The sequence below is a fragment of the Thalassophryne amazonica genome, chromosome 11 (genome assembly GCF_902500255.1).
Source record: "Thalassophryne amazonica chromosome 11, fThaAma1.1, whole genome shotgun sequence".
NCBI classification, from domain to species: domain Eukaryota; kingdom Metazoa; phylum Chordata; class Actinopteri; order Batrachoidiformes; family Batrachoididae; genus Thalassophryne; species Thalassophryne amazonica.
This window is the reverse complement of record NC_047113.1, coordinates 26334962-26356900: the sequence shown is the minus strand read 5'-3', so window position 1 is coordinate 26356900 and position 21939 is coordinate 26334962. Positions and strand designations below refer to the sequence as shown.

The following is a 21939-nucleotide window of genomic DNA, read 5'->3' as shown; positions in this document are numbered from 1 at the left end:
TTATGGAATCACCCTGTAAATTTTCATCCCCAAAACTAACACCTGCATCAAATCAGATCTGCTTGTTAGTCTGCATCTAAAAAGGAGTGATCACACCTTGGAGAGCTGTTGCACCAAGTGGACTGACATGAATCATGGCTCCAACATGAGAGATGTCAATTGAAACAAAGGAGAGGATTATCAAACTCTTAAAAGAGGGTAAATCATCACGCAATGTTGCAATGTTGGTTGTTCACAGTCAGCTGTGTCTAAACTCTGGACCAAATACAAACAACATAGGAAGGTTGTTAAAGGCAAACATACTGGTAGACCAAGGAAGACATCAAAGCATCAAGACAGAAAACTTAAAGCAGTATGTCTCAAAAATCGAAAATGCACAACAAAACAAATGAGGAACGAATGGGAGGAAACTGGAGTCAACGTCTGTGACCGAACTGTAAGAAACCGCCTAAAGGAAATGGGATTTACATACAGAAAAGCTAAACGAAAGCCATCATTAACACCTAAACAGAAAAAAACAAGGTTACAATGGGCTAAGGAAAAGCAATCGTGGACTGTGGATGACTGGATGAAAGTCATATTCAGTGATGAATCTCAAATCTGCATTGGGCAAGGTGATGATGCTGGAACTTTTGTTTGGTGCCGTTTCAATGGGATTTATAAAGATGACTGCTTGAAGAGAACATGTAAATTTCCACAGTCATTAATGATATGGGGCTGCATGTCAGGTAAAGGCACTGGGGAGATGGCTGTCATTACATCATCAATAAATGCACAAGTTTACGTTGATATTTTGGACACTTTTCTTATCCCATCAATTGAAAGGATGTTTGGGGATGATGAAATCATTTTTCAAGATGATAATGCATCTTGCCATAGAGCAAAAACTGTGAAAACATTCCTTGCAAAAAGACACATAGGGTCAATGTCATGGCCTGCAAATAGTCCGGATCTTAATCCAATTGAAAATCTTTGGTGGAAGTTGAAGAAAATGGTCCATGACAAGGCTCCAGCCTGCAAAGCTGATCTGGCAACAGCAATCAGAGAAAGTTGGAGCCAGATTGATGAAGAGTACCGTTTGTCACTCATTAAGTCCATGCCTCAGAGACTGCAAGCTGTTATAAAAGCCAGAGGTGGTAGAACAAAATACTAGTGATGTGTTGGAGCATTTTGTTTTTCATGATTCCATAATTTGTTTGCTCAGAATTGAGTGATTCCATATTTTTTTTCCTCTGCTTGGTCTAAAAAAGTAACCATTACTGACTGCCACAATTTTTTTCTTGATTTCTTTTAGTGTTTCTTAAAGCCAGAAAGTTGCCATTTTAAATGACTTTAGTTTTGTGTCATGTCTGTGATCTGCTTTTTTTCTACAAAATTAAACAACTGAATGAACATCCTCCGAGGCCGGTGATTCCATAATTTTTGCCAGGGGTTGTAGAAATAGTGTTCCATCATGCTCATTCTTTTTCCAAACAGACATCAATACTTTGGTTTTATCAATTAAAGATATATAAAGAGATCAGATGGTTTTATCAATTAAACAGCTGTAAAAGGATCTGATACTTTTACCAAATACAAGGACATTTTGTGCATCAGCCATTTTGTAAGGCAGTTAGGTTAGGATCAGATAGTTACAAGGACATTTTGGATGTGCATCAGCCATTTTGTGTTATGCATCATGGAACACTTTTACAAAAGCAAAGCACAGTAACTTTTGACAACATGCATTAGTGTTCCAATCAACAACTCATCCACCCTGTTTTCCTCCTTCAGCGTCTCTGCAAGGGGAGCACCAGAGGAGGCTGTACAAGGAGCTGCTGGCAAATTACAACCGCCTAGAGAGACCAGTCATCAACGATTCAGCCGCCATCCAGGTGGAACTGGGCCTCACCCTGCTGCAGATCATAGATGTGGTGAGGAGGAACCTCAGGCACTGTGTGGGTGGAGACATCAGAGGAGTAAAAGTGCCGCTCAAGGGAACATTTCTGGTTTAAACCCCACAAAAACAAAGCTTTACACAACCATTAAACAAAATAACCCAACTGCTTGAGATTAAGGTTCACTAGATTGAAACATGGCTTTGAACCAGAATTGTTTCCCAGCTGGTTCGTTCCAAACAGAAACAGCATTTTAACGTTTCTGGTCGTGGGTTCCAACCCAACAATTGATGTTCCAGAACCAGTTAGAACAAAAAAAATATATAATTCCCGAACCGGTTAATAACATTCCATGTCAACTGTGGGACACTGAAAACACTGCATATGCCAGACCTGTATGTGGCGCTGTAATGCTTGATCTGTATATAATGTAATGCCATGGAGAAGACAATGAAGCCTCGTGTAGCAGCAGCCTATGGTCTCATGTTTTTTTTTGTGCCCCCGCCACGAAAAGCACCCAGTTTTCGTGAAACTTTTTTTATTTTGCCATTTATAATCTTCCCCTCCTGCTAACTCTAACCGTAACCACAGCATTAGTGTCTAACCAACCCTAACCCCCCCCAGATGCCCCCGTCACCCCAGAATTTGTGCCAACATCACGAAATGAAATTGTCCCCCCGTCACGAAAGGCACCCCATTTTTGTGCCCCTTGTCACAAACCTATAGATTAATGTACTTTTCATAATGCCACCACAAACTGCCATGACACTGGGTTGGTAGCAGGCAGCAGAAATTAGAACTTTTCAAAGCGGGACACTGAGTCGAAAAAGAGAAAAAGGATCGGTGCTGATCACCTGAAATAGAGTTATTGTGTATTTAAAGCGAATTCTCCAAATATTATCTAATAATTCTGTGTATCAGCATGTCCACCAAGTGAAATTATCATGTGATTTAATTTTAGATGCTACTAGCGTGAGCATTTTTAGCAGCTATTGGTAGCTTGATGATATTAGTTGTAGTTAATGTACAATTACTGAAAAAAATATGCATGCCATAATTTTTAACGATCATACCAGTGACGCCGGTAACACGTTACTTATGACCCCTACACACATAACACGAAAGACACAGAAACCGGATGAAAATCCACAAGCCAAAAACGAAATGGGAAACCGCGAAATATTCCACCTGCTGTCGAGAGGGACGCATGGTCGGAGAGGTGTGCATGATACCGCGGCGATAGTTTTGTGCACACTCATGTTCGCGCACACAAACACAGTCCTCTCATGAAGACATCAGCCGGGCCCTCGTCCCATGAAGAGCTGGCTCTCGTATCATGAACACATCAGCTGGCATGGCGTGTCCAGCGCGCAGTGATCCGCTGCTGACCGAGTTTCAAATGTGATATGTGTTTTAACTACTACAATGTGGGGAAATCCTGCAGTGACACGTGCCTCACAGGGGTGCATGCTCCCCTTTGTCCGCGGACGTAGCTGCTGTGGGGAAAAAAGTAAAAACCACACACCATAAAAAACACCACAATTTAGTGAATCCCTCTTATCGAGCAGACAATACAAGTATGATCCTTCTGTTCCTCCGTATATGACCCATGGTTAAAGAGGTACTGTCATGAAATGACATGAATGAAGCAGTGCATGCGCACTTATCATGTCCACATCTCCTGGCCCGGCGTGTCCAACTGGCCCACCGCGTGTGTCCAGCAAGCAGCACGCCTGTCCAGCAAGCAGCGCGCCGAAGGAGAGACATCGCATCATGTGGACCATAGCTCACATTGGTGACATGATATTCAGATCGTTAGCTGAGTGTACACATGCTCAAACGGTCCTTTTGTCACATGGAGCAGCGTGCTGGTGTGCGCACTGAGTGGCCGCTCCAGCCAATAGCAAACACGATATTTTTTTTTATGTATTTCCACATGAGGGCAGCAGGCATACACACGCGCCTCACAGCATAGAGTTGTATTGTCACCTCCTTCAAAACACGGTACGTGTTCTCCAGCTGTGACTTGCAGGTCCAGAGATCTCAACTGCTGCTGGTGTTTGGGGCCGCACCCACCTGTTTGTTCAGCACACAGAACAAAGTGTCACTCTCTGTTTCTGTGTTTTGATCATTTGTTTTAGTTATTTGTTATGTAATTGTGTATGTAGTTATTGTAGTAATTATTTATATACCTGTCCTGGCTGTGGTTGCTGTGTTTATAATGTAACCGTTATTTCCAGTTGTCAGTGAGTCGCTGGCCAGCGATCAGCTGAGAGGAGCCTTGCTGTGCTGTGTTGAGGGGAAAGCCAACACTGTGGCACGCCACATGTGTTGCTAGGTTACACCACGATCGTGTGGCACTTAGACACTTTTCACAGACTGCTCGAATGTGGTCGCCTGCTGTCTACTATCGTACCGGGAGTGTGAATAGCCTTTTCTAAGTGCCCTGCAAGCGTTGTTAGATGTTTGTGTGTGGCACCTGGAATTCAGCCGACGACTCGCCGGCATTCACTGTCTTTCAGCTGCTTGTGTGTGCGAATGGTTGTGGCGACAGCAGAACGAGGCATTTGAGGCGGCTCCGATTTTTCACGAGTGGCATGCAATTCCTCCTTTGTGCACCAGTCAGCTTCAATCGTGTTATGTGTGAAGGAGCCCTAAGTAACACGTTACTCTAATGTGACTGCTTTTTTCAGAAACAAGTAATCTAACATGTTAATCTTTCTAAATCAGTAATCAGATTAAAGTTACTTCTCCAAGTCACTGTGCGTTACTATTATTTTTGCATTGCGGGTCAATCGCAGCATTAAACTTGGCCCGTGGGCAGGGGCTTGGGGTTCGACTGCCCACTTTGCCCTCTTTCAGTGAGCTGTGAGCTTTTCATCTGCAGTTTTCTACAGCAGCTCCGAGTTGAAAAAACAGGTTTGATTACCTGTCAGACAGAAAACATCTCTACAATCTCACAGGCAAGGTCCTTAATCTCCAAGTTGCTCCCGGGGTGCAGTTGAGCATTTTGCATGACAGTGTGTGAGTGTGTGTGTCTGAATATCTGAATGTGAAGCATCCTTGTAAAGCACTTTCAGTATTTGGATCAGTATATTTAGTATTTGTTTGCAACTGAGGTCCTATCAAAGTCTGCAGATGTGTTCAAAACCCACCAATCCATTTTCCAGGTAGGAGAACTGCAGTGGTGAAAAGAGATAATGAAAGATGAACAGCAAGTCTCAATGACTGTATAACCTGCTTATGTTTGCAAGTAGGTGAAAGAATTTGATAAAAGTGTTAGGTTTTGTTTTGTTTTTTTTTCACGGTGAGACCTCCAAAAAGAATTGGACAGGAAACGGACTTCAAAGTTTAGATGTTGTATTGAAAAGAGTTGTTACACCGATACAGTTATTCCAGCAGTGGGATCTTGAACCGGTCGCATGCAAACAAACACCAGGAACAAAGAACCCCGACTTCCTTTGTTTTCTATCTTTTATAACCAGCCTAGGCTGGCCCCATGTGGGTGGGCGGTCCTTAGCCTGGGGTGAATCAGTGGCTATGTAATTGGCTGCAAAAGTGAAGTAGGTGTTGATGCTTGTTATGTAAAAATCTTATAGTGTGTGTTTATGTATGTAGTGTAGTTTCCCGCAATACAACCCCTGGCAATAATTATGGAATCACCGGCCTCGGAGGATGTTCATTCAGTTGTTTAATTTTGTAGAAAAAAAGCAGATCACAGACATGACACAAAACTAAAGTCATTTCAAATGGCAACTTTCAGGCTTTAAGAAACACTATAAGAAATCAGGAAAAAAAAATTGTGGCAGTCAGTAACGGTTACTTTTTTAGACCAAGCAGAGGGAAAAAAATATGGACTCACTCAATTCTGAGGAATAAATTATGGAATCACCCTGTAAATTTTCATCCCCAAAACTAACACCTGCATCAAATCAGATCTGCTTGTTAGTCTGCATCTAAAAAGGAGTGATCACACCTTGGAGAGCTGTTGCACCAAGTGGACTGACATGAATCATGGCTCCAACATGAGAGATGTCAATTGAAACAAAGGAGAGGATTATCAAACTCTTAAAAGAGGGTAAATCATCACGCAATGTTGCAATGTTGGTTGTTCACAGTCAGCTGTGTCTAAACTCTGGACCAAATACAAACAACATAGGAAGGTTGTTAAAGGCAAACATACTGGTAGACCAAGGAAGACATCAAAGCATCAAGACAGAAAACTTAAAGCAGTATGTCTCAAAAATCGAAAATGCACAACAAAACAAATGAGGAACGAATGGGAGGAAACAGTGATGACAGTACAGCTGCACTGAGCTTTACAGACATTTTAAACTCTTATTTAAAACTCTGAACCACTCTGTGTGTTCTCCGTTAAATCAGCTGATCCACGACGTGTTAATAACTAACACTTTTTTCCACCCAAATGCACCTAAACTCTCTCAGGATGACATGATGTAAAAACGCTGATAAAACTTTCTTACCTGTGGAGCTGGGCGTATTTTCTGCATAAATAAACATTATCCATTCTTTGTGCTCAAATGCCAAAGCAGGGGCGAATCCAGAAAGAAAGTGGGCGTGGAGCGGGGCAGGGATCTGGCCACCCCACAACACCCATAGATTAAAGGTACACTTTTGAAGCTCTTTTTTAGTACGACTACTAATACTACTTGTAATAATAATAATTTCAACAACTAAAATGTTTAGAGAGAAATTAAATGTTAGTATCAGGCTGGTCTGGAATTGCAGGACACAAATGCACGGCTCAGACAAACAGCTCTGGTTTTTAGAAGGTTTTACTATTGAGGATAGTGGTGGTCGGTACACGAGTGAGCAGTCCAGAAAAAACAGCAATACAAAAAACATTGGGTAAGAGGCGTCGTTGAAGCAACAGGCTGGAGGTCAGGTACACACAAAGAGGCAGATAGGACTATGGAACGCAGGAACAGAGCTGGAATGAGGGCACAAGGCACAACAAACTGGCAGGGAACAAACACACCCAGTGAGCTTAAATAACTGCAGGTGGTAATCAGCAAATCAGGAACAGGTGTGCATGGAAAGCACCAGAACTAGGGTGTGGCCAGAGAGAGAGAGAAACCCAGGAACCTTTGGACTTCCTTACAGGTGGTAGGAACCGGCCAATCCCGCACGGCCGCAACCTTCTCAGGGTCCATTTTTATCTCTCCCTCTGCAATAACAAATCTGAGGAATGATACAGTGGGTTTGTGGAACTCACATTTTTCGGCTTTAACAAATAGATTGTTTTGCAGGAAAGTTTGCACAACGGTGCAGACATGGCGTGTGTGGGTTTCCAGATCGGTGGAAAAAAATCAGAATATCGTCTAGATAAATGAAAACAAACTTATTCAGGTACTCGCGCAGCACGTCATTAACCAGGTTCTGGCAGACCGCTGGGGCATTAGTAAGACCAAAAGGCATGACTAGGTATTCGTAGTGTCCTGAGGGCGTATTAAAAGCGGTCTTCCATTCACCGCCTTGCTTTATACGAACCAAATGATATGCATTGCGGAGGTCAAGTTTTGTGAATATTTTAGCTCCTTCTAAGAGCTCAAAAGCAGACACGATGAGTGGCAGCAGATATCGGTTCTTTACTGTAATGTCATTGAGCCTCCAGTAATCAATACACGGGTGGAGGGATTTGTCCTTTTCTGCAAAAAAAGAAACCTTGTGGCCGCATGGTGGCACCCCTGGCTTGACAATAAATTATCATGTGACCGGAATGCCCACAGTAAAAACAAAGTCCGCCTTCATGGTGTCACCGCCTCTCGGCAGAGGAGAGTCAAGTGCGACCCAATTGCATTGGCTTCTCAGTGCTGTGGAGTGGAAATTCCGTGCTGACATGACTGGATGAGGACGAGTGAGCAGGAGATCTTGCAGTGCGTCAAGCAGGAAGCTGGACGATACGGCAAGGAAGGTCCTGTAGACGTCAGTCGGTCCATATGGCGAGTGCGATGAGCTGGTCAAGGTCCTCAGGCAATTCGACAGCCACCAACTGGTCCTGAATGTTTTCGGCAAGCCCCTGAAGAAAAACACCATGGAGTGCAGCGGGGGTTTCCAATCGTTCTTGGCTGCCAGAATGCAGAAGTCCACGGCATAGTCGACGACTCTGCATCCACCCCGCCTCAGCCTCATGAGGGCACGGGCTGCTTCTCGCCCTGGAGAGGTGTGCTGGAAAACTGATCGCAGTGCAACTGTAAAGGCCAGAAGAGACGCACAGGTTGCAGATCGGCGACCCCACTCCGCTGTTGCCTACGCCAAAGCATGACCGGTCAGGTGAGTGATCACGTAAGCTATCTTCACCCTGTTGGATGGGAACTTACATGACATGAGCTCAAAGTTTAATTCATACTGAGTAATGAAAGGTGTGACGTCACCGGACCCGCCTGAAAAGCATTCAGGCAGTGACAGCAGATTGCAGCATTTGGGTTCAGGTACCGAAGCCGGTGAAGCTGTTGACGGTCCTGAAGGTGGCACACTGGTGCTGCCAGTGGCTGGAACAGAAGAAGCCTGATGATCTAACACAGACAGTAATTGTCCCATCAGGGTGCTCACTGACTCCATGAATGAGTTCTGGCATTTAGCAAGGTTGCTAAACTGAGAAGAGAGTTTGGTGAGATGATCCTGTTGCTATGCAAGCTGCTTACTGTGGTAATGTACCGCCAGCTAAAACGGGTTTGAGCCGGCTGTGTCTATCGTTGGCCAGTTTGTACTATCAGGCTGGATGGTCTGGAATTGCCGGACACAAATGCATGGCTCAGACAAACAGCTCTGGGTTTTATAAGGTTTTACTATTGAGGATAGCGGTGGTCGGTACATGAGTAAGCAGTCCAGAAAAAACAGCAGTACAAAAAAACATCAGGCAAACAGGCGTGGTCGAAGCAACAGGCTGGAGGTCAGGTGCACATAAAGAGGCAGGCAGGACTATGGAATGCAGAAACAGAGCTGGAATGAGGGCACAAGGCACGACAAACTGGCGGGGAACAAACACACCCAGTGATCTTAAATAACCGCAGGTGGTAATCAGCAAATCAGAAACAGGTGTGCATGGAAAGCACCAGAACTAGGGCGTGGCCAGAGAGAGAGAGAAACACCCATCACCAAGATCCAAGGGAGAGAGACAAGAGAAAGAAAGACAGGCAGACCCAAGCAGAAAAACCCCAGCAAGAGAAGAAACCAACCAAACCCAACAAAATGCAAAAATAACAAACAGAACAAAAGCACAAAATAAAACAGAACACCTAGCAAAACTCAAACCTTGACAGTTAGAAAGAATTTAATAGTTACATTTGTAAACAATGTAGGTTAGAAATGGCAAGTTTACAGTTACACTGCTGTCAACAGTTAAATATGAGGTCAAGAAAGATGTCTTTATTTTATTTTTTATAAAAAAAAGTATTTTTCTTCATTAAAGTCAAGAAAGGGAGACTATGAAGTGAGTATTGGCAAAACTGGATATTATTTTCGTGTTGAGGTGCCAGAGTGTTTTCAGGAGCTGATGGAAGTAACTCATAAGGTAACTAGTAATCTAACTTAGTTACTTTTAAAATTGAGTAATCAGTAACGTAACTCAGTTACTTTTTCAAGGAGTAATCAGTAATCAATAATTTGACTACTTTTTCAAAGTAACTGTGGTAACACTGGCCCACACCAAAGCAAACCGTTATGAAAGCCACGACTCAGTTGCCAAAAATAAGATTTATTAAACACCTGATCCAAAGTTAGCCTGTTAGCTTAAGACCTTTTAAGATGGGGCATGCTTCATTCGTGCCATCCAGGTCATGTGGCATGTAGCCCACACTCCATCTTGTTACCCAAATCTGGGTTGGTCATGACATAGTCAGAGTAAGAGCTGCCAACATGGCAGCACTCAGATCAACAATTTTGGGGCTTCAGAACAGCTCTTCAGGGTCTCTATAGAGGAAAACTAGTTACACAGCCCAAAATCCTTTTTTGTACCAGGTTGTAATTACATTTATTTCTGCTGTAAAGTTGGACATTTCAACATGGTCTTCTATGTATGGAAAATTACTCCCTTTAAGAGCTTGGATAAAACGTAACACTTCTAAGGATGCTGTAATAATTTGAAATTGGTCAACTTTCTTGTTAATCATCTGCATTTGAATTCATTGATGAGAACACTGAAGGGAACCTCACATTATGGCAACACAGTAATAAAGTTCAGTCCTGTGCTTGTGTCTGATTTCTGTCGATTTGAAACATTATTTCATTATTTTGTTTTTCCTCTGGTTTCATCTTTCTGTATAGAACACAACATCTATATATATATATTTTTTTATGTTTTAAGTCCGTGCTATGTCGGAATTATTGGAAAGGTACTACAAGCACAAAGTTACGCAAACTGTGTCTGGGTTTGTTTGTTTTTTTTCTTTTTGTGACTAAACCTCTTGTTTATCAAGTTGTTGGTGAGATGGACGCTGGCACAAATTAGGATTTTACAGAGCAGGAGAATTTATCATGATAGATTCATTTCATTCATTTATTCATCAGCACAAAGTAAACAGTCCCAGCTAATTGTTGCTCATATTTTTCTAGGTCAGGTCAGTTAAATTCATCCACAGAGACATTCACACACACAGACAACCAAGCACATGCTCACATGCGCACATTAATGACAGAAGAGAGAGAAGAATATTCACACAGAGAGAATCAGAAATGTAATATACATATGACAGAGATCAGTGTGATATAAGCTTTATTTTAGAGTGTTGTTTTATTGAAGACAGCACGTTTTTGGATGCATTGATGAGTTCTACCTTAGAATTGGAATGTATTAGAGAAGACGTACCTTACTGAATTTTCATGTGGTCAGATGAGACCAAAATAGAGCTTTTTGGTATCAACTCCACTCATCGTGTTTGGAGGATGAAGAAAACCCAAGAACACTGTCCCAATTGTGAAGCATGGGGGAGGAAACATCATTTTTGGGGGTCCTTTTTTACAAAGGGGACAGGATGACTGCACTGTATTGAAGGGAGGATGGATGGGATCATGTGTAGTGAGATTTTGGCAAACAACCTCCTTCTCTCATTTAGAGCACTGAAGATGTTTTGTGGCTGGGTCTTCTAGCATGACAATGACCCGAAAAACATGGCCAGGGCAACTAAGGAGTGGCTCCATAAGAAGCATTTCAAGGTCGTGGAGTGGCCTGGCCAGTCTCCAGACCTGAACTCAATAGAAAGTCTTTGGAGGGAGCTGAAACTCGAAACCTGAAAGATCTGGAGAAGATCTGTATGGAGAGGACCAAAATCCCTGTTGCAGTGTGCAAACCCGATCAAGAACTACAGGAAACATCTGACCTCTCTGTAATTGCAAACAAAGGTTTCTGTACCAAATATTAAGGTCTGTTTTTCTACTACAACCCCAATTCCAATGAATTTGGGTTGTTGTGAAAAATGTAAATAAAAACAGAATACAATAATTTGCAAATCCTCTTCATCTTATATTCAATTGCATACACCACAAAGACAAGATATTTAATGTTCAAGCTGATAGACTTTATTGTTTTGTGCAAATATTTGCTCATTTTGAAGTGGATGCCTGCAACACGTTTCAAAAAAGCTGGGACAGTGGTATGTTTACCACTGTGTTACATCACCTTTCCTTCTAACAACACTCAATAAGCGTTTGAGAACTGAGGACACTAATTGTTGAAGCTTTGTAGGTGGAATTCTTTCCCATTCTTGCTTGATGTATGACTTCAGTTCAACAGTCCGAGGTCTCCCTTGTCGTATTTTGCACTTCATAATGCACCACACATTTTCAATGAGTGACAGGTCTGGACTGCAGGCAAACCAGTCTAGGATCTGCACTCTTTTACTACGAAGCCACGCTGTTCTAACAGGTGCAGAATGTGGCTTGGCATTGTCTTGCTGAAATAAGCAGGAACGTCCCTGAAAAAGACGCTTGGACGGCAGCATGTGTTGCTCCAAAACCTGGATGTACCTTTCAGCATTGATGGTGCCATCACAGATGTGTAAGTTGCCCATGCTGTGGCCACTAACACACCCCCATACCATCACAGATGCTGGCTTTTGAACTTTGCGCTGGTAACAATCTGGATGGTCTCTTTCATCTTTTGTCTAGAGGACACGACATCCATGATTTCCAAAAACAATTTGAAATGTCGACTCATCAGACCACAGCACACGTTTCCACTTTGTGTCTGTCCATTTCAAATGCTCTCGGGCCCAGAGAAGGCAGCGGTGTTTCTGGATGTCGTTGATGTATGGCTTTTGCTTTGTATGGTAGAGTTTTAACTTGCAATCGTAGATGTAGCGACAAACTGTGTTAACTGACAGTGGTGTTCTGAAGTGTTCCTGAGCCAACGCGGTAAGATCCTTTACACAATGATGTGAGTTTTTAATGCAGTGCCGCCTGAGGTATCGAAGGTTACGGGCATTCATTGTTGGTTTTTGGCCTTGCTGCTTACATGTAGAAAGATCTCCAGATTCTCTGAATCTTCTGATTATATTATGGACTGTAAATCAAATCAATTTCATTTATATAGTGCCAAATCACAACAAACAGTTGCCCCAAGGCGCTTCATATTGCAAGGCAAAGCCATACAATAATTACAGAAAAACCCCAACTGTCAAAACGACCCCCTGTGAGCAAGCACTTGGCGACAGTGGGAAGGAAAAACTCCCTTTTAACAGGAAGAAACCTCCAGCAGAACCAGGCTCAGGGAGGGGCAGTTTTCTGCTGGGACTGGTTAGGGCTGAGGGAGAGAACCAGGAAAAAGACATGCTGTGGAGGGGAGCTATAGCTATAAGTCTATAGCAGCATAACTACGGGATGGTTCAGGGTCACCTGATCCAGCCCTAACTATAAGCTTTAGCAAAAAGGAAAGCTTTAAGCCTAATCTTAAAAGTAGAGAGGGTGTCTGTCTCCCTTATCCGAATTGGGAGCTGGTTCCAGAGGAGAGGAGCCTGAAAGCTGAAGGCTCTGCCTCCCATTCTACTCTTACAAACCCTAGGAACTACAAGTAAGCCTGCAGTCTGAGAGCGAAGCGCTCTATTGGGGTGATATGGTACTATGAGGTCCCTAAGATAAGATGGGACCTCATTATTCAAAACCTTATAAGTAAGAAGAAGAATTTTAAATTCTATTCTAGAATTAACAGGAAGCCAATGAAGAGAGGCCAATATGGGTGAGATATGCTCTCTCCTTCTAGTCCCTGTCAGTACTCTAGCTGCAGCATTTTGAATTAACTGAAGGCTTTTCAGGGAACTTTTAGGACAACCTGATAATAATGAATTACAATAGTCCAGCCTAGAGGAAATAAATGCATGAATTAGTTTTTCAGCATCACTCTGAGACAAGACCTTTCTAATTTTAGAGATATTGCGCAAATGCAAAAAAGCAGTCCTACATATTTGTTTAATATGCGCATTGAATGACATATCCTGATCAAAAATGACTCCAAGATTTCTCACACTATTACCAGAGGTCACAGTAAGGATCTGGTTAGACACCATGTTTCTAAGATTTGTGGGGCCAAGTACAATAACTTCAGTTTTATCTGAGTTTAAAAGCAGGAAATCCATGTCTTTATGTCTGTAAGACAATCCTGCAGTTTAACTAATTGGTGTGTGTCCTCTGTCTTCATGGATAGATAAAGCTGACTATCATCTGCGTAACAATGAAAATTTAAGCAATGCTGTCTAATAATACTGCCTAAGGGAAGCATGTATAAAGTGAATAAAATTGGTCCTAGCACAGAACCTTGTGGAACTCCATAATTAACCTTAGTCTGTGAAGAAGATTCCCCATTTACATGAACAAATTGTAATCTATTAGATAAATATGATTCAGACCACCGCAGCGCAGTGCCTTTAATACCTATGGCATGCTGTAATCTCTGTAATAAAATTTTATGGTCAACAGTATCAAAAGCAGCACTGAGGTCTAACAGAACAAGCACAGAGATGAGTCCACTGTCTGAGGCCATAAGAAGATCATTTGTAACCTTCACTAATGCTGTTTCTGTACTATGATGAATTCTAAACCCTGACTGAAACTCTTCAAATAGACCATTCCTCTGCAGATGATCAGTTAGCTGTTTTACAACTACCCTTTCAAGAATTTTTGAGAGAAAAGGAAGGTTGGAGATTGGCCTATAATTAGCTAAGATAGCTGGGTCAAGTGATGGCTTTTTAAGTAATGGTTTAATTACTGCCACCTTAAAAGCCTGTGGTACATAGCCAACTAATAAAGACAGATTAATCATAATCTATCTCACTCACAGAGTTTAGGTAGCTACTCTGCCCTGTGTTGGTATATGGCATTGGAGAACATAAAGAAGGAATCATATCCTTAAACCTAGTTACAGCGCTTTCTGAAAGACTTCTACTGTAATGAAACTTATTCCCCACTACTGGGTAGTCCATCAGAGTAAATTTAAATGTTATTAAGAAATGATCAGAGAGAAAGGGGTTTTCAGGGAATGCTGTTAAGTCTTCAATTTCCATACTATAAGTCAGAACAAGATCTAAGATATGATTAAAGTGGTGGGTGGACTCATTTACATTTTGAGCAAAGCCAATCGAGTCTAACAATAGATTAAATGCAGTGTTGAGGCTGTCATTCTCAGCATTTGTGTAGATGTTAAAATCGCCCACTATAATTATCTTATCTGAGCTAAGCACTAAGTCAGACAAAAGGTCCGAAAATTCACAGAGAAACTCACAGTAACGACCAGGTGGACAATAGATAACAACAAATAAAACTCTTTTTTGGGACTTCCAATTTGGATGGACAAGACTAAGAGACAAGCTTTCAAATGAATTAAAGCTCTGTCTGGGTTTTTGATTAATTAATAGGCTGGAGTGGAAGATTGCTGCTAATCCTCCGCCTCGGCCCGTGCTACGAGCATTCTGGCAGTTAGTGTGACTCGGGGGTGTTGACTCATTTAAACTAACATATTCATCCTGCTGTAACCAGGTTTCTGTAAGGCAGAATAAATCAATATGTTGATCCATTATTATATCATTTACTAACAGGGACTTAGAAGAGAGAGATGTAATGTTTAATAGACCACATTTAACTGTTTTAGTCTGTGGTGCAGTTGAAGGTGCTATATTATTTTTTCTTTTCGAATTTTTATGCTTAAATAGATTTTTACTGGTTGTTGGTGGTCTGGGAGCAGGCACCGTCTCTACAGGGATGGGGTAATGAGGGGATGGCAGGGGGAGAGAAGCTGCAGAGAGGTGTGTAAGACTACAACTCTGCTTCCTGGTCCCAACCCTGGATAGTCACGGTTTGGAGGATTTAAGAAAATTGGCCAGATTTCTAGAAATGAGAGCTGCTCCATCCAAAGTGGGATGGATGCCGTCTCTCCTAACAAGACCAGGTTTTCCCCAGAAGCTTTGCCAATTATCTACAAAGCCCACCTCATTTTTTGGACACCACTCAGACAGCCAGCAATTCAAGGAGAACATGCGGCTAAACATGTCACTCCTGGTCCGATTGGGGAGGGGCCCAGAGAAAACTACAGAGTCCGACATTGTTTTTGCAAAGTTACACACCGATTCAATATTAATTTTAGTGACCTCCGATTGGCGTAACCGGGTGTCATTACTGCCGACGTGAATTACAATCTTACCAAATTTACGCTTAGCCTTAGCCAGCAGTTTCAAATTTCCTTCAATGTCGCCTGCTCTGGCCCCCGGAAGACAATTGACTATGGTTGCTGGTGTCGCTAACTTCACATTTCTCAAAACAGAGTTGCCAATAACCAGAGTTTGATCCTCAGCTGGTGTGTCGCCGAGTGGGGAAAAACGGTTAGAGATGTGAACGGGTTGGCGGTGTACACGGGGCTTCTGTTTAGGACTACGCTTCCTCCTCACAGTCACCCAGTCGGCCTGCTTTCCCGGCTGCTCGGGATCTGCCGGGAAGGAACTAACAGCGGCTAAGCTACCTTGGTCCGCACCGACTACAGGGGCCTGGCTAGCTGTAGGATTTTCCAAGGTGCAGAGCCGAGTCTCCAATTCTCCCAGCCTGGCCTCCAAAGCTATGAATAAGCTACACTTATTACAAGTACCATTACTGCTAAAGGAGGCCGAGGAATAACTAAACATTTCACACCCAGAGCAGAAAAGTGCGGGAGAGACAGGAGAAGCCGCCATGCTAAACCGGCTAAGAGCTAGTAGCTGCGCTAAGCTAGCGGATTCCTAAAAACACGCAAAGTGAATAATGTGTAAATAATTTAGAGGTGATTCAGCAGAGGGAGTGCTTTAGTTAAGGCACGTGAAGATTACACTGGGAAACAAATCGTTATCTAGTTAAGTAGATCAATCTAACTGCGCAGATTAAACAGCTAACAGATACAGCAAAACACCGCTGTGCTCCGGAACAGGAAGTGATACAATACCGCAGTGAGAGCCAACCACCAGTAGAGGTTCCTGTAGATGATGGAATCCCTAAATTCCTTGCAATTGAACATTGAGAAAAATTGTTCTTAAACTGTTGGACTATTTTTTCATGTAGTTGTTCAAAAATCCAGAAAATCACATTGTATGATTTTTAAATAATTAATTTACATTTTATTGCATAAAATAAGTATTTGACCCCCTACCAACCAGCAAGAATTCTGGCTCTCACAGACCTGGGATGGCATGGGAGAAGGTCATGTGGTCAGATGAGACCAAATTAGAGCTTTTTGGAATCAACTCCATTTACCATGTTTAGAGGATGAGAACAACCCCAAGAAAACCATCCGAACTGTGAAGTATGGGGGTGGAAACATCATACTCTGGGGGTGATCTTCTGCAAAGGGGTCAGGACGACTGCACCGTAGTGAAGGGAGGATGGATGGGGTCATGTATTGCGAGATTTTTGCAAACAACCTCCTTCCCTCAGTAAGAGCATTGAAGATGGGTCATGGCTGGGTTTTCAGCATGACAATGACCCCAAACACACAGCCAGGGCAACTAAGGAGGGGCTCCGTAAGAAGTATTTCAAGGTCCTGGAGTGGCCTGGCCAGTCTCCAGACCTGAACTCAATAGAAAATCTTTGGAGGGAGTTGAAACTCCAAACCTGAAAGATTTGGAGAAGATGTCTATGGAGAAGTGGACCAAAATTCCTATTGCAGTGTGTGCAAACGTGGTCAAGAACTACAGGAAACGTTTGACCTCTGTAATGGCAGACAAATGTTTCTGTACCAGTTGTTAAGCTCTGTTTTTCTATTGGGTCAAATACTTATTTTATGCAATAAAATGCAAATTCATTATTTAAAAATCATACAATGTGATTTACTGGATTTTTTTTTTTTTAGATTATGTCTCTCACAGCTGAAGTGTACCTATGATAAAAAATTACAGACCTCTGCATTCTTTATAGGTGGGAAAACCTGCAATATTTGCTTGTCAATCACAGAATGCAGCAGGATCTGACACTGGAACCTAAACTGATATATGAAAAGTAAAAAACAAAACAGTGGGTCGCATAATATTGCAAGGACACATCATCTTTTATCAGCCGGGGAAATCTAAGTGGAAAGAGCCATCTGATTATCTTCACCTGTGACTTTTGGACAGTCACTTGAGTCGTCTGCTTTTAGAAAAGAGAAGTGCCTGAAAATGTACATTTATTTCCAGCTCCAACATTAGAAAAGAGAAACACAGAAACAAGATATGAGATGAGTGGATAAAAGATGTCGTATGTTGATGAGAGAGAGAGAGGGAGCGAGAGAGGACTTTGATCTCTCATTTGTCTTTCTTCAATCTCTTATATTCCAAAGAACCTACGGAGGCATCCATGTTCAAGCTTTTCAATTTTGCACTGGGAAATTAATTTTGATGCCTGCAGAAATGCAAATTTCACCTTGCAGCTTTTTGAATATATGCATCACAATGTTAAATTATTTACCAAGTACTAGTCTATTATTTCCATGTGTGTCTATGTGTGTGTGTGCGTGTGACTCGGAGAGGTGACCAGCTGCTTTGGCCATGCAACCAATAGCAACAACAACAAAAATCAAGTAAACAAAGCACAAAGTGACTTTAAACTACGCCAATCACAGTAATGATTTCCCTTTTAAGGTGCTTGTATATAGTGCAATGCCCATGTGTTGCATATCAAAAGTTTCTTATTCTTCTGTGAGACAAATATTTGCCTTGAATATTATGGAGAAAATTACACATAATTTGGCCCGAATGATGAAAAAAATTGAATATATACAGTGCATCCAGAAAGTATTCACAGCGCTGCATGTTTTCCACATTTCTTTATGTCACAGAATTATTACAAAATGGATGAAATTGTTTTTTTTCTCCTCAAAATTCTACACACAATACCCCATAATGACCATATGAAAAAAGGTTGTTTTTTAATAGAACAACTATTATTGTGGTGGAGGGTGGACTTTTTTCTGGTTCCGGAGCACAGCGGTGTTCTGCTGTATCTGTTAGCTGTTTGAACTGAGCTGTTTGAGTTCTTTGAATTAACAGTCTTTTTCAAGACTTTTTTACTTTTTTTTACTTTTTCACCGTGCTCCAACGCCTAAAGAAGACCTCTAACGGTCGAAGCATCGCGACGGAGCTCTTTTATCAGCTAACCTTCATCAGCGTTGGCAAGCTAACTAGCTTGCTAACGCTTTCGTTTTTATTTTTATTTTATTTTTTAGCACTGTTGTCGTGCTGCTCCACAGCCTGCCTAGTGGATTTTTATTTTATTTTAGCACTGTTGTCGTGCGTTACCTGTGCTGCTCCACAGCCTGTCCAGTGGATTTTTATTTTATTTTTTAGCACTGTTGTCGTGCGTTACCTGTGCTGCTCCACAGCCTGTTCAGTGGATTTTTATTTTATTTTTTGGCGCTGTTGTCGTGCGTTGCCTGTGCTGCTCCACAGCCTGTCCAGTGGATTTTTATTTTATTTTTTACCACTGTTGTCGTGTGTTACCTGTGCTGCTCCACAGCCTGTCCAGTGGATTTTTTATTTTATTTTTAGCACTGTTGTCGTGTGTTACCTGTGCTGCTCCACAGCCTGAACAGTGGATTTTTATTTTATTTTTTAGCACTGTTGTCGTGCGTTACCTGTGCTGTTCCACAGCCTGTCCAGTGGATTTTTATTTTATTTTTTACCACTGTTGTCGTGTGTTACCTGTGCTGCTCCACAGCCTGTTCAGTGGATTTTTGTTTTGTTTTTTGGCACTGTTGTCGTGTGTTACCTGTGCTGCTCCACAGCCTGTTCAGTGGATTTTTGTTTTGTTTTTTGGCACTGTTGTCGTGTGTTACCTGTGCTGCTCCACAGCCTGTCCAGTGGATTTTTATTTTATTTTTTACCACTGTTGTCGTGTGTTACCTGTGCTGCTCCGCAGCCTGTCCAGTGGATTTTTATTTTATTATTTTATTTTATTTTATTTTATTTTATTTTATTTTATTTTTTTTAGCACTGTTGTCGTGCGTTACCTGTGCTGCTCCACAGCCTGTCCAGTGGATTTTTATTTTATTTTTTAGCACTGTTGTCGTGCGTTACCTGTGCTGCTCCACAGCCTGTCCAGTGGATTTTTATTTTATTTTTTACCACTGTTGTCGTGCGTTACCTGTGCTGCTCCACAGCCTGTCCAGTGGATTTTGATTTTGATTTTATTTTTTTGGGCGCTGTTGTCGTGCGTTACCTGTGCTGCTCCACAGCCTGTCTAGTGGATTTTTATTTTGTTTTAGCACTGTTGTCGTGCGTTGCCTGTGCTGCTCCACAGCCTGTCCAGTGGATTTTTATTTTTATTTTATTTTATTTTTTAGCACTGTTGTTGTGCGTTACCTGTGCTGCTCCACAGCCTGTCCAGTGGATTTTTATTTGTATTTTATTATATTTTTTAGCACTGTTGTTGTGCGTTACCTGTGCTGCTCCACAGCCTGTCTAGTGGATTTTTATTTTATTTTAGCACTGTTGTCGTGCGTTACCTGTGCTGCTCCACAGCCTGTCTAGTGGATTTTTATTTTGTTTTAGCACTGTTGTCGTGCATTGCCTGTGCTGCTCCACAGCCTGTCCAGTGGATTTTGATTTTGATTTTATTTTTTTTGGCACTGTTGTCGTGTGTTACCTGTGCTGCTCCACAGCCTGTCTAGTGGATTTTTATTTTATTTTTTACCACTGTTGTCGTGTGTTACCTGTGCTGCTCCGCAGCCTGTCCAGTGGATTTTTATTTTATTATTTTATTTTATTTATTTATTTATTTATTTTTTTTTAGCACTGTTGTCGTGCGTTACCTGTGCTGCTCCACAGCCTGTCCAGTGGATTTTTATTTTATTTTTTAGCACTGTTGTCGTGCGTTACCTGTGCTGCTCCACAGCCTGTCCAGTGGATTTTTATTTTATTTTTTACCACTGTTGTCGTGCGTTACCTGTGCTGCTCCACAGCCTGTCCAGTGGATTTTGATTTTGATTTTATTTTTTTGGGCGCTGTTGTCGTGCGTTACCTGTGCTGCTCCACAGCCTGTCTAGTGGATTTTTATTTTGTTTTAGCACTGTTGTCGTGCGTTGCCTGTGCTGCTCCACAGCCTGTCCAGTGGATTTTTATTTTTATTTTATTTTATTTTTTAGCACTGTTGTTGTGCGTTACCTGTGCTGCTCCACAGCCTGTCTAGTGGATTTTTATTTTGTTTTAGCACTGTTGTCGTGCGTTACCTGTGCTGCTCCACAGCCTGTCTAGTGGATTTTTATTTTGTTTTAGCACTGTTGTTGTGCGTTACCTGTGCTGCTCCACAGCCTGTCTAGTGGATTTTTATTTTGTTTTAGCACTGTTGTTGTGCGTTACCTGTGCTGCTCCACAGCCTGTCTAGTGGATTTTTATTTTATTTTAGCACTGTTGTCGTGCGTTACCTGTGCTGCTCCACAGCCTGTCTAGTGGATTTTTATTTTGTTTTAGCACTGTTGTCGTGCGTTGCCTGTGCTGCTCCACAGCCTGTCCAGTGGATTTTTATTTTTATTTTATTTTATTTTTTAGCACTGTTGTTGTGCGTTACCTGTGCTGCTCCACAGCCTGTCTAGTGGATTTTTATTTTATTTTAGCACTGTTGTCGTGCGTTACCTGTGCTGCTCCACAGCCTGTCCAGTGGATTTTGATTTTGATTTTATTTTTTTGGGCGCTGTTGTCGTGCGTTACCTGTGCTGCTCCACAGCCTGTCCAGTGGATTTTTATTTAGCGCTGTTGTCGTGCGTTACCTGTGCTGCTCCACAGCCTGTCTAGTGGATTTTTATTTTGTTTTAGCACTGTTGTCGTGCGTTGCCTGTGCTGCTCCACAGCCTGTCCAGTGGATTTTTATTTTTATTTTATTTTATTTTTTAGCACTGTTGTTGTGCGTTACCTGTGCTGCTCCACAGCCTGTCCAGTGGATTTTTATTTTGTTTTAGCACTGTTGTTGTGCGTTACCTGTGCTGCTCCACAGCCTGTCCAGTGGATTTTTATTTTGTTTTAGCACTGTTGTTGTGCGTTACCTGTGCTGCTCCACAGCCTGTCTAGTGGATTTTTATTTTATTTTAGCACTGTTGTCGTGCGTTACCTGTGCTGCTCCACAGCCTGTCTAGTGGATTTTTATTTTGTTTTAGCACTGTTGTCGTGCGTTGCCTGTGCTGCTCCACAGCCTGTCCAGTGGATTTTTATTTTGATTTATTTTATTTTTTAGCACTGTTGTTGTGCGTTACCTGTGCTGCTCCACAGCCTGTCTAGTGGATTTTTATTTTATTTTAGCACTGTTGTCGTGCGTTACCTGTGCTGCTCCACAGCCTGTCTAGTGTCGGATTCCCTGTTTGGGAATCCGCTAGCTTAGCGTAGCTACTAGCTCTTAGCCGTTTTAGCATGGCGGCTTCTCCTGTCTCTCCCGTACTTTTCTGCTCTGGGTGTGAAATGTTTAGTTATTCCTCGGCCTCTTTTAGCAGTAACGGTACATGTAATAAGTGCAGCTTATTCGTAGCTTTGGAGGCCAGGCTGGGCGAATTGGAGGCTCGGCTCCGCACCGTGGAAAATTCTACAGCTAGCCAGGCCCCTGTAGTCGGTGCGGACCAAGGTAGCTTAGCCGCCGT

The 21939-nt window shown here is 42.2% G+C and overlaps 1 protein-coding gene across 1 annotated transcript in view; it reads left to right on the top strand.

Annotated features, from left to right (window-relative positions):
- The window catches only part of LOC117520137 (neuronal acetylcholine receptor subunit alpha-7-like), a 215063-nt gene that overhangs the window by 45636 nt on the left and 147488 nt on the right, over positions 1–21939 (top strand). The window contains exon 2 of the mRNA XM_034181440.1: positions 1774–1913. Coding sequence (XP_034037331.1) covers positions 1774–1913 — 140 coding nt within the window. The remainder of the gene's footprint in view (positions 1–1773; positions 1914–21939) is intronic.